The 17441-nt window shown below is 46.8% G+C and overlaps 1 protein-coding gene across 1 annotated transcript; it reads right to left on the minus strand.

The window, feature by feature from the left end:
- Positions 1-545: 545 nt before the first annotated feature.
- TMED10 (transmembrane p24 trafficking protein 10) lies at positions 546-16363 on the minus strand. The gene is made up of 5 exons (XM_036383965.2): positions 16099-16363; positions 11997-12117; positions 7582-7655; positions 3237-3363; positions 546-2794 (listed from the first exon to the last, which is right to left on the minus strand). Exons 1-5 carry the CDS (start codon positions 16324-16326, stop codon positions 2673-2675), a joined length of 672 nt encoding a protein of 223 aa, XP_036239858.1. The 5' UTR covers positions 16327-16363; the 3' UTR covers positions 546-2672.
- Between the last annotated feature and the right edge of the window lie 1078 nt (positions 16364-17441).

Genomic DNA, 17441 nt, shown 5'->3' on the forward strand with positions numbered 1-17441 from the left:
TCTTGTTATGTGGCATATTTCACTTGGCTACTGCATAGCAAAAGGCTTGCAGGGTCAGCAGAGATCTGAAGAATTTCAGTAAATACCTAACCACCCTCTTCAGTATCTGCCACTCACATAATACCAACTCATCTTTGCAATAGTTTTCAATCTCCTCTAAAGTACAAAACTGAAAGTACTTCTGTTTGTCTTAATGAACAAAATTTTATGTGAGAGCTGCTGGTGAAAAATTGGATCTTGTACCCCAGAGCACCAGCCTTGTTTCACTACCAGCCTCAAAATTCCGCCCCATAGAGCAATATAATTAGGAAGGGGGGAGGGAGAAAGGCAAAAAATGGTAACCTGTATTGGGACACCTCACTTGCTGTGTTAGTCCCACTTCACAGAGAAGCCTGTGCACCATTCCCAAGTCTAGAATTAATTGTTACTAGAGAAGCCTAAGGCTTGTGGAGACTCTGTTTACTTGCTACTTCCTGCAACAGGTCAACTTTCAGGGAACAGCAGCCTGTAGGAACATGCACAAAGAGGACAAGACTCACAGCAACAAGGTGAGGTGGGTTGTTTTTCCCCAAAAAATTTTTATTTGAGAAAGCTGACAAAAGTCTCCCAACCAATCATTACAGGTAAATCCACACCAGTCCCCCGCACCTGCTCCCCAGTAACTACTCCACTACAGTGAAGATCAAAACATAACACCAGAACAATGAGAGTGTAACAGTCACCTGGGGAACTTAAGGCCTCACCATCATTTTTAAGATAACTTTGTACTCAGATAAGGATGGGGAGAGGATATCAAAACAGACAAGACCGGAAAAGACCCTTTCTTGTACTATCTTTTCAAGTTATATAAAAACAAAAGCAAAACCTTAACAGATCTACAGGCTTCAAACTGTAGGACCTAAAACTACCTTCAAATGACTTCTGTAATTCAGTCCTGTGGCACTGCACTGCTGCTGTTTCTGCACTGTAACAGCTTTCAAGAACATACAAGGATAAAATGGATACAAGGGCAAAGGAGCAGACTTAGGATCCTAATATGGCCTTATCAAAAACCAAACAAATTAAAAGCAATCAAAGTATTTGCAATGGAATTAACAACTCCAGGTACTGGGAAATGGCAAAGAACTAATGTATTTAGATGACAGGAGATCATCTTTACATCCTCTTTTCCACTGCCTCACCCTGGACAACTGTTTCCTTCCTAGCAATAGATCAGACTCAGGTGAGAAATTATAAAACTATGCTTTTTTTGAAACTGCTAGGCTGGGTCCAGGGCCATGACAACCCCATCCCTACCCAGAAGTATCCAGACACAGGACACCAGAATGCTGTGCTGCTGAACCACTGCTCTGAAGGAATGTAGAGACGATGACAGAATTGTAATCACAGCCTAAAAACTGCAACAAGTCTAGGAAGTTAACCTGCCTGCTTTTTCCCAGCCTGGCTTTTTTAACATAGTGCCACATGGACAGCTGAGAAATGGTGAGAAGCTGCTGGCTCTTACTATTTAGTACTGCACAGGAAAACAACAGGTCTGTTGAGGGCACAGTATAGACTGCCCCCTCAGATGTCGAATTACCCTATTCCCACCCTGTACTGCCTTTTTTCAGTTCATCCACATTCTTCCAACTCCTCTGGTACCCTGCACAGAACTACTGTATACCCTCAGACCTCAATGCAGGGTACAGGCCCTCATACCTCATGTTGGCATCAGCTCACCCTGCTTTGAGGTCTCATGAAATGACATTCAGCCAGCTGCCTGGATAGATGAGAAGTCTCCTGCTTAATGTAAGAGCAAATTTCCTAGCATGACCTGCTCCCATCTGCTCTGTGACTGTATCTGACCGAGGCCTCCTGCACAAAAGGCTGTTCCTGACCAAGGTTTTCAGGAAAGCTGCTGCACCATTTCAAAACAAGAGAGGCAAATCCAAGACAAACATGTGGGGGAAGGGTGGGACCAAGGCTGGATAGCTTATTTGAGCAAAGCAGGCTTCTTTCCAAGCTCAAATACACTTCCAAGCCTGCCTTAGAAGGTTCCCCTTCCTCCAGGCTGAATCACCATATGCTCAAGTGCCCTGACCTGTCAGCACAAAGACACCAGCTCCCACAGGGAGAAACACAGAGGTCCACGACAGCGACCAAACCTTGGAAGACCCTCTATTCTCAGGCCCTGCTGGAATGATGAATCCTATTGCTTTGCACTCATCTCCATTTGCTCGAGGCTTAGATCCCAGCTGGTGAGGACAGGGAATTGCCCTGCTCTGCCCCAGTGTGACCTGCATGCCACCTAAAGAGTGCAGCAGGGTCAGGTGGTTCTGAGTAACACTGCAGTCATAGACAGATGGGAGACATCATCAAGCCATGATTATAGAAGGAGAATAGACAGCGCAGAAAACTTGCTGCAGCTGTCATGGAAACATCTTTTTTTATTTAATCGCTGCCCCAGGAATACCCAAACCCAGCATGACCTCCCCCACCCTCAAGATCCAACAGGATTTCACAAGTCCCCCATTGCCTCCGATGTTCAGGCTCCCCTCCCCCTTTAAGGTCCAAGTTCCTCCAGAAAAGCTCCAGTCAGTGGGTATCCTCTGTGAGATCGCTCCAGGAGGCCATGGCTAGGTCCCAGCGGTGTCCAGCTGGGTCTGAGAGGAGGAGGAAGAAGATTTGCTCCTTTACTCAATCAGCTTCTTGGCCTTGAAGAAGCGACGCAGGTAGAAAACTTGCCAGGTGGCCAGGCCGATGAGACAGCACATGGAGAAGATGCTGAAGTACAGAACCCGTGTGTTTGTCGACTCTGAAACAGACAACAAACCATTGCACCTGAGTCTGGCATCACAGGATGCACCCAAGATGGCAAAATTCCCAGGATTTCTTCTCCTCCCCCATGCAAAAGCAAGATAGCATGAAGGCAAGGGCACCTGAGAACCAGCAGCACTTGAGAATAAAAGCAGAGGGAACAACAAGAAGGATAATAAGAGGGAACAAGGTGAAGTTGTGGTTAATGGGCAGCATTGAATGGAACAGAGTAATTCCCATTAGGAATGGAGACAGAAAGAAATGATTTCTAGAGACAGAACAACAAGACTCAGTGACTGCCCCAGATTTCCCTTACTAGGAACAGAACAGGCAGAGACCACCACAATTGCTTGATCTCCAAATGCTGCCCTAATAACACCTTTAACAGAAATGAGGGTTTTTAGAGTTCCATCCCTCTGAAGGGGCACACAGTCTCTCACCATTTGTGTCCCTCATCTCCTCTTCTCGTTTCTTCATATAGGCAAAGTCATTAACGATGGACTCTGAAAGATCTTCCAAACGTCTCAATTCTACTTCCAGGGGTTTCAACTTCTCCACTTTAGCAATCTAGAAAACAGGAGAGTCAAATCACTGAACCAAAACCAAAAGCTCCCACATGGGTTTTTACTGCCAGTTTGAACCACTCCTCCCCACGCGCTACAGATCTGGGGCATCCTTCCCCTCGGGAAATACCTCTATGAGCCAGAAACTACCATTGCATAAAACACTATCACTTCTCCCACCTGTTTTCTGAAACACACTTTCCTACTACTCCTCCTACACGATGGAGGAGCACAGCATGCATGCAAGCACACTTCTTCCTTATTCGGCTTCATGTTAGCTAATTCACAGTTGGCTTCTGAGGAGTGGGTAGAAGCTCTTGCCACATGACAAAACCTCCAGTGAGTGTAAGTCACAGACTGAGATACAGGTGACTAACTTACGTATGTATTCGATACAGTTCCGTAGGCACACAGCCCATTAGCACTGAGACTCCCTTCGCTAGTGCCCCAGAGAGCCCAGGCAGCCCTGTTCCCAGCAGCAGCGGCTTCATTATCCCACAAGAGCTCGGGGCTTTTATCCCTCAGACAGAACCTCCAGCTCCTGGCAGGGACCCCGAGCCGCCGGGTGGCGCTGCGGGGCCGCTGCGGGGCCCGGCTCTCGTCGGGAACAACGCGCTTCCTCCCCCGGAGCGCTGGGCCAGGCGGGACATCGCTGCTGTGCACAGCGCCCGGCTCGCGGCTCACGTGCTCGGCATCCAAAAACAAAAATCCGCTGCAAATTCAATTACAAAGGACAGCACACAACAGCAACTGTTCAAGTTGAATGTGCAGACATGTGTCTCTGCCCCAGCTGTGGCTATAACCTTACACACGTGTTACATAAAACGTGCGACACAAGGACACTCAAAGGAAGCTAAATGCAATTCCTGACACTTCTCCAGGGTTTGGGTTACTGCGGTTCTTGAATAGAATTTGTCACTATTTCCAAGAAGTGACAGGCCCCTGCCATGAAGGCTGGATGCTGTGCCCCAAGTAATGCAGCAGAGGAAAAATGAGTTAGAGAAAACACACAAAGCACCTGCAGCTCACCACCAGTCTCAGCCTCACAGGATTATTCAGATATAAGCTGCATGATGGCCATCTCTCAGTGCTCCATGCTGACAGGCAGGCAAGAGGGCACCCAGCACGAAGGTATCCCCAAACTGCCACTTCCAGATGCAGCTGCCTGGGGATCAGAGCCAGAGCTGAAGAGATGCTCATGACCAAGCCAGTGCCAGCTAATCAGCCCTTCCACTGAAGGGTCTCCACATGACACATATCCTGGCAAGCAGCAAGCCATCAAACAATCATCTGAGGGTTTTATGCTGAGGCAAGCTGTATATTATAGCTCTGCCAGCACAGCAGTGTTAGTTTGGAGTGTTTGAGAGGAGGGGTAGGAAGGAGTAGGTTAACCCCCTCCTGCTTTCTAGCCAATAGATTGTAACGAAAAAACCCTGTGGCCTGGCCACGTATCTGCCAGCAGAGACCTTTTCTGAAAAGCTAGCACCAGAGTTTGCATGCCTGCAGCCCAGACTCTGCCGACACTGCTAGAGCAGCAGGTCTGTAACACACACAGGGTCCTGGGCAGCTGTACTGACAAGCGAGCCTTGCACTGACCAGCTCCATTATCTTCCTTGAGGCCTCATTTCCTCATTCACATAAGGCTACAAGGGTTCCACTGGGAAAAATCAAGCTCCATCTGCATCCCTTCAGCTGCTCTTAATAGGTGTAGCTAGAATCTAATAGCTACTTTTAGTCCTGCATTATTCTAAGATGTGTATCCTGCATCATGGAATCAATTAGAGTGGAAAAGACATCTTAGATCGAGTCCAACCTAAGACCTAACACCCCATGACAACTAGGCCATGGCACCAAGTACCAAGTCCAGTCTTTCCTTAACCACAGCCTTCCTGGGCAGTCCTGGAACCTTTTACCCCTAATGAACCCAATATGCACAGCTGCTCCAAGAGATTTTGTAAAAAAGCCCACCAGGCATCAGTGATAGTGGAACATCATCATCTTAGAAAGAACATCTGGAGTACCAGCACCAGGATAACAAGTCCAATGAGCTTCCCAGTGGTCACTTAAAAGATTTGTCAAAGCCTAACTCTCTTCTAGCATAGAAAGAGATACACTATAGCCAAGAATTGGTAAGAAGTAGTCAATGTGGAAAAAAACCTAGATCATCAAGCATGCTTAGTGCCACCAGAAATATATTCTTTTATAAATCTTCATTTCTACTTCTTGAATGGATAAAATTATTCCTCCCAAACTCAGATAATTAAGATATGACATTGCAGTTAGATTCTCTGATCTGGCTCACTATTCCAGCTGCTTTGCTCCAAGAATGTCTGGATCTATGAAAGTTTATGAAGCCAGACTTGGACAGTATCAGTGACCCTCATTAAACTCCCTTAATCAAGTCTCCTTGCAGCAATTCAACAAGAAGGACTAGGGCTGTACAACAGGTCACTGTTACCCAACAACACATGAACATCACAAGCAAAAGGCTCAAAAAGACTGCAATTCCACAAGAGAAACCCAAGCAACATTCCTGCCCTCTGAGACCCTACAGCAACCTGTCAAGTCAAAACTCACAACTACTACAGCAAACTGAGAAGAGAGATGGTGAAAAAAAAAAAGCCCACATTGCAAAGCAGTGTGGTTAAACATCTATAGCAGCTGTACAAATAATAAGTCAGTTTGAGTCCTTTGTAGACATCTGTTCAACAAGGCTCAATACAGTCTACAACTTTGAGAGGTCCTCACAAGTCAAGGATGATTGCCAGGGCTGCCAAGATCTGCATTTGGTATCAAGTGGGACTGCAAGTCTAAATTCTTCTTTTCTTGTATTTGTCCATGGACCTTTTCCCTCAATGAGCATAAGAGATGCATTTATTCCCAGACAGTTTTATCAGTACAGCCAGTGAGTATGTAGATACACAGGCATAAGAGAACCTTTCTGCACAGCAATGGTGCTTCTGGGTAGCACTACAGTAAATTAACTCTAGAGTATGCTGTGGGGTGGTATTTAAAGGGATTTTGTAAATATAGCAAACATAATCCTCCCAGCTATGCTCTCAGGGATTCACCCCATAAAACTTCAACATCTTGCAATCCCTCAGTAGCAGGTTGACAAGCAGCTGGCCCTATGAGTGCTCCATTCTTCCCTGACCCCCAGCACATTTTTTACTCTCCATGTAGGATGTGCTCCCAACTGACTTAAGCTATGATTGCTCTGCTCTTCCCTGACCCCAAGCACCTCCTTACAGTCCACATAGGAAGTGCTCCCAGCCAACTTAAACCACACAAGACCAGACAGCCCAAAGTTTGAAAGGAAGGTGAAAACACCAGCATTACCATCTCAGATTTTTGTCAATTTTCTATCTGGAACCATGCACAGCCTCCTCTGCTACCCACTCTCCCCTCTATGGCATCTCCCATGCCCTTATGCACAGTGGACACAACAATCATCTGTGGGACTCTTTCTCCACCAATAATTCTCATTTTCTCAGGCACAGGCTCTGTACTGGGGGATGATTGATCCCAAATTCTAGTGAGCCAAAAGCATGATAGCTGCCATAAAAATTCAGCATCCAAACCAGTCAGGACTGTCTCAGCCACAAAATAACTGCTACTCTACAGCCAGCTCTTGGGCCTAAGCAAGCCATGTCCTCCTAAGATGGAAATGTTGAGGCTTTTATGCCTATTTCCAATGTCACGCCTTCAAACCAAATACCCATTTCACAGCAGCTACTACTCTGCCAAACACCTCTACACTGATACACTGCCAGTTCTTAGAAACACACAAGAGCCATTTCAGGCCTGCTGAGCCAGTACATCTTACAGGCAGGAAGGTAAGAATAGTAACATAGAAACTTGACCTTTAAGAGAGGGTCTGATATTAAATTCAGATGACCTCTGCTTCAGGGGCTGGGGAAACTTCACCTCTCACTGTCTTGTTGCCTCTAAATACCTATGCCCAGAAGCTGGCTCATGCTGTCCTAGTGAAGAAATTCAGACATTAGGCTCCAGTTCCCAGAGTACAGAATCAATTCTAGTTGATGTTTGTCTTTTTATTTTTTTCTCCTGTAACACACAAAGCTTCACTGCAATTGTAGTTTGCAGACAGGCTTTCATCACCACTGGGAAAACAGCTTCCCACCACGAGCCCAGATCTACAAAAGCATCACGTGAGTGCTGGGAAAGGGAAGCCTGCAGTGCAGGCAGCCAGGGGACATACCTCCTCGTAGTTCTTTGCTTCAACGCCATGCTTCATATCCAGAGTCACGAGCTGGTCCGGCATCCTCCCTGTTCCTGGAAGCATAATGAAAGGATTCCTTGTGTGAAACAGTCAGCCTGCCAGGAAATCACCAGCTCTTCCCACCAGTGAGGAAGAACTCAAATCCCTCCCCTCCCCTCCCTCCATGTCTGCAGCTAACTGCGGAGGCAGCACAGTCCAGCCTAAAAATACAGAGACTCCACAATAAATCCTGGCTGAAGGAGAGCCTCCCAAATATAATGAGAACAAGCTGTAACCAAAAGCACTGAGCGTCGACAAGATGCAAATCACTGTAAAAACTGCAGAGGATTAGAACATGAGCACCAGCTGCTATGAGACAGCCTAGTGAAAGACAAGTCACCGGAGGGACAAATATTCAACTGGGAGGCCCACGTTCACAGGAAGTGAACAAGCAACTTGTCAAGGTTACTGGGGCTGTAAATGGCTTTAAATGGCTGTAAATGGCATTCAAAGGAGCAAATGATAAACTGCTCCAACTGAGGAACATGGCCTATGAGGCCTTACATACTGGAGTATCTGCAGAAGCCAAGGCAATCCCTTCACCAACCATCTCAGATAGCCAAGAACCACACTGCTAATGCAAACCCTGAGAGAGCAAGAGGCTTCTGAAGCTGGGAAAACACTGCCCCAGAGAGCTGCCAGCTGGAGCCACATTAACAGCCAATAAGGCTGCAGTCACCAGCAGAGCAGGTATCTTTCAAGGCTGGTACCCCCAGGCTAGGGAAACCTGTGGCTTATAGCTTCTTTCAACTGCTACAAACTGTCACATCTAAGAACATTCACAAGAGGGGAAAAAAATTATAAGATAGCCATATCAGATACTCTCAAAAATGCAGCACATCAGCTTATCTGAGTATCATTCTCTACCACCCACCAAGAAAATACGTCTGTATGTAACACATTTCCAAATCCCAGCATGTTAGGACATACAGCTGTCCTCAACTGGCTGCCAGCAAAACACAACATCTGAATTTACTTAAACTATGAATTTCAGAGTCTCTATCCAGAAGCATGTCCAATACTCACATTTTGTCTAAGAAGGCTGCCAGGTGGGCATTCCCTCAGTCCACAAACAAATTCAATGTACAGGTTATGCTGGGTCACTCCAGTTGGAGCTAGGAAGATATTCCAGACCTTTGATACGACATCCCCAATTTTTCTTCTACCCACTCACTGAACAGCTCTTCAACACCAGAGTAGAATCACCTCTTACTGCTAGCAGGACAATGAATAATCCACTGATAAAATGGATTATCAACTACTAAACCGCTTCCTAAGTTTCTTTATGGAAATGCACTAATAAGAGCCCAAAAATAAATTATTATTAGGATGGGATTTTGTTGTTTCCTTATAGAAGACTGGTTACTGTAAGAAACCCCTGAAGTCCCAGCACTGTTCTTTAACAGACAGGCTGTATACAACCCCCAGTACTCCTTTCCCCAGCCAAAAGTTCTGACTGCTTATGCCACACACGTTACTGGCACGCATGGAGACAGGCAGGTAGGACAGACAACTGTAGCTGTAGAAAAAAATTCACAGCACAGTTCAATGAGAGGGTTTTTTTAATGGTGCTCAAATTATAGCAACTTGATTTCAGAGCTGAAGTTTGCAGGAAGTCATGTGAAAGATGAAAAGACCAGTGAACAGAAGAACAGAGCTAGAAGAATTAATTTGCTAGATTGGAAGGGACAGCTGCCAAAAGGCAGTAAGAAACCAGAAACCTTAAAGCTGCCAGGTGCAAAGGGATGGAGAGCAGACATTTTGCAAGAGGTTAACATTGTCAGGAACTGGCATGGAAAAACTCAAGCTGCCCTCCTGTAAGTTCACTAAACTCAAGGCAGCTCCCTTCACAGACATCAAATCCTCAGAAACCCCTTGCTTCTGTGGCAGCTAAGGCTCACCAGAGCAAGCTGGATCAGCAGCAAAAAGAAAAACAGTCGAGATTCAGAGATCATGAACTAAACTGATGCCTATATTCCTGATACCTACACTCCTCAGGTCTTCAAGAGGTCATCTCACAAGAGCACTGAACTGTTTCCTGGGAAATTAGGGGAGCTCTTAATTTGCAGTCAGTGGAAAAGCAGGATGGTTGAACTGAACATCAAAAAGTTTTCCCACAGGAATTCCAGAAGAAATGAGTCCTAACACTCTTAAAAGTTTGGGAAGAGAAGGATTACAGAAGGAGGATGCAGTTAAAGATTAGTACACAGAAGAGCCCTAAAGGGAGAACGCAGTGAGGCCAGGCTGTTCACCTGAGATGGGAGAGTAAATGTGCCTGGGAGCAGAGCACTGGTCAGGAAGACAGGACTATACTGCCTGGAAGAGGGTAAAAAGCCCATCATGCAAATACCCACAGCTCCAAAAAGCACCCTAAGAACTCCTCCACTCTGATAAGGTGAACCCTCGATATAGGATCTCTCTCTCACTTCCTCTTCCTCATTTCTGTGGTTAGGGATTGAGAAATCCCAGTTGCTTGGACCCTTAAGATCCAACTGCTCTAGGTTTCCTCTACCAACAGTTTGTCTCTTTCAATACTCCACAAACATCCTCCTTGGCTGCTGCCCTAAGTCCTGATTACTTACTCGATGAGACTGGGAAAAAGACCCTAATCTTTAAAGAGAAACATGGGAATTAAAGAGACTTGGTACGTTCCCCCACTCCCATGCTGACCTTAGAGAGGAAACAAGGTACTTCCTTGTGACGTGGTCACTTCTTTCCAAGTACCTTAACCAAGTCCTGCAGATGATCAAGCCTCACAGTGTCATGTCCCTTACTTTAATACTTCCTTGACTTCCAGCACAGACATGGGAGGTCTGGAAATACTCCAGGTGGAATTTGGGGCACCTGGGTCCAAAAAGAAAGCCTCGAGAAGAGGATCCAGTTGCTCAGTTGATGAGCTCTATATTTTGGCAGCTCAGTGCCCCACAGGTTATCAAGGTAGTAACTGCATTTAGAAATACTTACTCCTCAACCATATTGAAAGCTTTAAAACAAACTTGCAACAAGGGAGTCAGGGATCAAACATTTGCTACAATCAAAACAGTTGTAAGGGGCTTGGTCTAGGCAAGAAACCTCTACTCAAAAGCACTGAACTAAGAGTCTAGACACAACTAAAGAAAGAAACCTTTCCCACTTCAGTGTGTGATCACATGGAAGCTATGAAAAGGTCTGCAGGACTGTCTGGAGACTTCTCAAATACCCAGGTGTTGGAAAGTAAATAGCGTGAGTGACTCCCAGATGAGTCACTAGTGCCTGCATGTCTCAATGTGTTAGGGAACATTTGGAAGTCCTACCTTTGGAGTAAAATAAAAACATAATCCTGAGCATTTCGAATCACTATTTTATCTGTAAAATACCATAGAAGAAGTGTTACAAGCCAGATCCCTCCCAATCCCAGCAAAGAATACAGCCTTCTCTTTCTGTAAAGTTCCCTTCAACTTGCAAACTATTTACATCTTATATATGGAGCAGAAATAGCAAAACAGCAGCTGCCTTTCAACTGATTTGAGGAATGCTGCTAGTGAAAGCTCTGTGAAACATTCTGGGATCTTTTAGGGTAAGACCTAAGAAAAACCAGGCCCAAGGAGCAGAACTCTGACAGTAATCATGAAAATATGGAGCACCTCCAAACTTGCATGCACTCACAGCACCATTGATGAGACTTTTGCCCACACATTGGCCACTTTCAGCACGTTTGCCCTGAAGCTGAGCTCAGGCAATACATGCGTCACACTCACAGGAAACAAGCCTCAGCCCTCGTTAGGCAACCATCCTTGTAGCACAAATGCAAAGCTGACGTCCCTGTTCATTTCCCCTTCCCTTTACTGACCACTTAAAGAGCAGTTGTGGGTGCAAATCAAGGACACATTCCCTATACACACAAATTCAACCTCATTCAACAGTTGTCAACCTGGTTACCAAGAACACATTGTGCATAGATCACATTCCAACAAATGGGGAAGAAATGGCCTAGTGGGGTGAAAGAGAGGTCCTGGAGATGATAGCACCCAGCTCTGCCCTGTCTCAACTGCAAGACAGGGAGAAGCATGAACTGGCAAAAGAAGTGTGGTTTGCTCACTGGTACTGCCACTCATTGCAACTGTGGTGACCTCTGCAGGAGAATTGCCCAATTCCCCTTTCAGAGGAAACCCAACTGCTCTACACAACAACCATAGATGATTACTTCAAATGCAACACACAGAGCAGATGTTCTGCAGTGAGACTGGCCACAACCTCCTGAAAATCAGCTTTAAGTCAAAAAGTGTTCTGTGGACCACTTTACTCATATTCCTAATCCACACAGCTACACAAACTTGATCAGAAGCTAGAAACAGCCAGCATTTCATTTCACTTACCCACAGGAAGCTTGCTCTCAAAGCAGGCCTCAAACATATCATAGTCTTCAGTGGTGAAGGCAAACTTGCCCTTGCTGGCATCCTCCTTGGCATACAGGATGTGCCCAGCTGAGTCAGTTATCTGTAAGAGGAACAATGAAGGTAAGAAACACAGTACTTTGCTGCTGTGAGCTCATGCTGCCTGTGCAGCAAGAGTAATCCTAGCCTCCCCTTTGGATCTGCTGCTTTGTCCTTTCAACAGTTTCCCTCCTTCTTTGTGACTACATCAATTCCTCCCCTCCTTATCCACACACCAGGAGCTGACAAAGAGTGACTAAGAAGTAATTATTGACTCTTAGATCCAAAAACCACCAATCAACCAAAAAACAACACTCCCCCCCCCAAAAAAAAAAACAACAAAAAAACCCACCAAAAATCTATTGCCCAAAGAATCAAAAAAATCCCAAACTGAACCCCACTAATTTCTCTTCCTCCTATGAATCCCAAATATATACTACAAGTAAGAATTGGAGCTGAACGAAACTGTCATTCATTGCCTTTATTTTGCAAGCAAAATTCATGAATTCCCATAGCAACAGAGATAGGGAGAAGACTTATGGGACAAGAGTCACATTCCTCAGAAGATGAAATAGAGAAGGGTACATCTGTTGCTCTAGAAACGAACCATGAGTGTGGCCCTGAATTACACAAGGTTTGGGTGCCAAGATCCATAAAAGTGGCCACTTCAGAGGACAATTCAGACTACACAGACAGAATAATGACTGCTTTGCACTAAGTCTATAAAACTACTAAGAATAGGCAAAAACTGTGGAAGGTCTACAAAAATGCTTCAACAAAGAGTATAAAAAGAAAGGACATGAATTTCATGACGCAAACTTGAGAATAATTGTGCTCAATTAAAAGTTCCATCCAGCTGAAACACTGACTGGGGAGAGGGGTGAAAAAAACCAAAGGTGTTACAACACTGCATGAAAACGAACAGTGTGCAATCCACTGGAGTGCTTTCCTTTTTCCCTCAATGCTAATTTCTAACAGGTATGTCTGAAACAGCATGGACACTAAAGTTACTAGGGGTCTTTGAAACTCTTAAGAGATAAATAAAGTAAAAAGCTTGGGAATAATTTTAATAATAAGACCAAAGTACACAAAATAATTTGTGGCATGGAAAAGGTAAGCCAGACATTCTCTTTTATTCCAGCCTTTTCCCTGTACAAAGGCCATGCAAAAGGGCTATATACCCAGAACTATTCTACAGAAACACTCTTTATTCTTATTAGAGCACTTAATTAACTCTCTGGCACTGGATTTGAAACAAGTGTGGACTTACCCATGGATGAGAGCTGCTGCACTAGGCAGGAAAAACAATCAACTACACAAACTCTCACACTTTATGGTCTAAACCATAGCAGGCAAGACTTTAGGAACAAGCTTCCTCTATATACACATTATCCCACAATGGCCTGTTAAGAGATTTGTTGTAGCTGCCCCTGCACCATATGCTGTCAAGTGTCTGAGAACAATGAGGAGCACTGTTCCCCATACAGCAGCTCAGAGCTGTACCTGTTTTCCAGTGGCAAGCAGATGAAAGCACACCTGCACAGCCAGGTGCAGGCAGCTGTGCTGCCATCTCCTTGCCACAAGCCACCAGCTACCTCCTGTCTGGAATTCACCAGGCACTGGGAAGCACTGGGCCCAAGTGAGCAGGCCGTTCTGCAGTAAAGGACTGTGTATGTTTCACGACATGGCATGTGCTGTTTTAGTGGAGGGGTCATAATCAACCAAGAAGCCTCATCAGCATGACATCACACATTCTGTACACCAGGTTCTCCATCACAAAAACTAGTTAGAACAACTTAGCTCTCAGATGCCCCTATTATTTTGAGCGCTATTTTCGTATGCCTTTGTAAGCACCAGAGCTAATCTTTATGCAGCTTGGTCCACTTTTGCCCTTTGCAGCTCGTGAACAGCATTCTGGACAGTAAAAGCACTGCTATCCGCTTTCATCAAAACTGAATAGCATTACCCAAATCAGCCACATACACTGCCCATTCAGCCGGGGGTGCGAGGGCGGGAGAAGCTGCTAATAGCCCAGCCAGAACGCTTGTGGGGGAGCCGACCTGAAAGGAATTTTTCATGCTATTCTAACGTTATTTACGGTAAGGCAATCCCCTACAGACAGGGCATTGTTTGCCCTTGACAAACAGCCCGATAGGGTCGGGCTCCACAATGGGGCAGAGGCACGCGGCTGCCAGGCAGCGCTCGGGCGCCCCACGCCCCCCGCAGCAGGCAGCGCCCGCGGGCTCCCCCAGAACAGAGGGTGCCGCTGTCAGCGCTGAGCTAGCACACACACAGATCCCAACTGAGCCGGGACACAGCTACCTACCACCCTCCTCCCTCCTCTGTCCGCTGGCCCAATCCAAGGGGCCACAGCAGACCATCCAGTGCAGAACAGAGAGTACCTGCAGGCATCATGCCCTGAACTGACCCTTCCCGCACAAACCACAGAGAAAGCAGGCACCATCAGAGAGGTTTCAGCACTTAGAACAAGCCCAGCATATTGGGAGGACACAGCATACCTGAACAATAAGAAGGAAAGCAAGAACTGCATTCATTATTTTTTCTCCTTTGCAGCTTTTCAAACTATTTCATTTTATGGTTTGAACAAAAAAGAACATCTATAAGCAGTACCACCTGGATACCAGCTTCATCAGCAAAGCCAACCAAGACTCAAACATGGGATTCATTGGTTCACCATCACCTCCCTAGATAAGTCCTGTGTCATAAAATTGAGTTTTGGAAGAGACCTTGGGGTCAACTGACCTATGAGTGGGGAACCTGAGAACAAGGAGGGTTGGTTACCAAGCACTAAGAGACAGATGGGAACACGGCTCTCTGTCTCAAATACTTGTGCCTTACCAGGCAAATACTACATCCATATTTTAAAGCCTTAATGCTGCTTGGCTCTGCCTATACACAGACGAGTTTCCTCTAACAAATGAAGCAAGAACAGAACAACATGATTTTTTAAAAGGTAAGACTCCAGAAGAAGCCTTCCCCAGCCATAAGCAAGTACAACTGTCAATAATGCCAGCACCTTCAGGCATTGATAGGCAGATGCTGGAAAGGCAACCTGGTTTCACGAGGTCTGAAATACTCAAGAACACCAAGTTCAGAAACTCCTGAGCAGACCAGTCTGTCTCTGGTTGTGTGCTTAGTATTGAAACCTTTGGGAATGCAGACAGAAATAAAAAAGGGGGAGGAAAGCTTGTAATGAACCAAGTAGCAACAGACCTTATTCGGCTAGGTTGGAATTTTGAAAAAAACCTAGGAAAGGCAGACTGTGGGCAGAATTTAAGTGAAGTTGTTGAATTAAAGTGAAGCTGTTGAAGTTTTATAGCTGCATGTCACACATGTGTCATGAATATTCTGCCAATCCTGTACTTCCTGAAGATCCTTCAGGATCATTTTCTTCCCTGCAGCAAATATCTGCCTAGCAAAAATCCATGCAAGCCACGACACAGCAAGATGAGAATAGCCATTTTGGGTACCAGAATCTGGTACAGCAAAATGTTCTCAGCACCCATTGCACTGTGCCAGGATCCCGTTGTGCCAGGCCCTCCGCATGGAGGGAGCCCTCGGAAAGCCACGTCACCAGAACTCTTTCCTGCTCACACGGTGTCAGCAGCCTGGCTACAGCTTTATCGCAGCGGCCCATCTCGCCAGGCGCCGGATAATCTGCATCTGCGCGGATTAAATGGCAGACTGCGGGACGGGCCGCTGCAACCCCATCTTTGGGGAGAAAAAGCTCCTGTTTGGCTCAGGCTAAAACGCCGCCCTGGTCCCTCGCTGCCCAGCACCCGGAGCTCCTGGGCGGGCTGGTGGCCCCTCGCACAGGGCGAGTCCCGCGGTGCGGTGCGGTGCAGGCCGGGGCCGGGCGGCTGTCGGCTCACGCGTGGGCCGGTGTCACGCGTGGTACACGTCACCCCTCTCTTCCTTCCTTCCTTCCATCCATCCATCCCCGCCCCGCACGGCCGGCGAGGGGAGGCGGGGCGGAGCCGCCCGCCCCGGCCACCCCCGCCCCCCCGGCCGGCCGGGGCCGCACCTTGAGGTTGGCGGAGGGTCCGCTGGAGGAGCCCGGCGGGGCGCTGATCTCGTACTCGCCCGTGACCAGCGTGTCGCGGTGGATCTCCTCCCGCAGGCACTTCCGCGCCTTGCCCGGCAGCTGGAAGGAGATGGGCCGCGCCGGGCCCACCAGCAGGAGCAGCAGGAGCAGCGGCAGGAGCGGGGCCCGCCCGAGGCGGGGGCGGCCGGGCAGCGGCGGCAGCGGCATGGCGGCGGCTCCGAGTGCGGCGGGCCGGGCCTGCCTCCGCCGCACGTGACCGCGCCGCCGCCGCCGCCGCTGCGTCACCTCGGGGCGGGGCCGCCTGACGGGTCGCGGGCCGCGGTGTGAGCTTCTCAGGGGGATGTTTGGTTATGAAACGAATGAGTAATGAAGTTCATCCAGTAATAACGGAGGGGAGCGAGTAATAATGATCTCGCTCGTTAAAGAATTGGAAAATTGGAGCAAAACCGAGCCGTGCTCTGAGGCACAGGAGCATTCTGGGGATCTCTGTGAGGCTGCCTGGCGGCTGAGGTCCTTCCCTGGGAGAGACGCTTGTTGTTTATTGTATGGGGTTTTTTTCCATTTTTTGAAGACTAACTTCCCTCTTGACTTCTTCACAGAAGAAAATTCGGTTTTATCAGATGTCTCTCTTCTTTGCATCAATGCCTTGTAAATACCATTCAGTAGGAGTATCCAAGTGTTTTTAAAAGCAAATAAAATTATGATGATTTTTGAAGACAGAGCATTACTTTTTTTCTCTCCTGTTCCAGCACACACTTAGATCTACTTTTTCTTTTTTTTCCCCCCTCTTGATACATTTTACTCTTTAGGAAGACAGCATTAAGTAGGCACTGACCAGCTTTGGGCTGCTGCTTCCCCTGGCACCACACCACCCCCATTCCCAGCCTCCTGGCCCGGCAGTGCAGCTGCCAGGAAGAACAGGCACAGGTGGGAGCAGTGACTGTTCTGTGGCATAAGCCTGCAAACAGCAAGGAGGAAAATTGCACAGGTGTGTGGTTATGATCACCACGATTGCAGTCAGCTCCTGGGATCAGCTGCAAATATTTGGGTGTGCTAAGATGTAAGGAAAAGCAGGAAGAAATAAATGGATAGTAATATTGCTAGAAAGCAAAATATCTTTTTGATTTCTGTTCGCTTGAGTAAAAAATATTACACCATTGTTCCACTTTTATTCCTTGAACATCACCAGCTGTGTTCTCTCTCTGGTCAAAACATGTCTTTAATGACAAGCAATAACAAGGAGTCAGTACAAACTTTAATCTAAAGAGGCTTTAAGTGGCAAATTTCATGCTTGGATGTTCACCTGCAGACCATTTTAAAGA

Source organism: Molothrus ater, chromosome 6 (genome assembly GCF_012460135.2).
Source record: "Molothrus ater isolate BHLD 08-10-18 breed brown headed cowbird chromosome 6, BPBGC_Mater_1.1, whole genome shotgun sequence".
Taxonomy (NCBI): Eukaryota; Metazoa; Chordata; class Aves; order Passeriformes; family Icteridae; genus Molothrus; species Molothrus ater.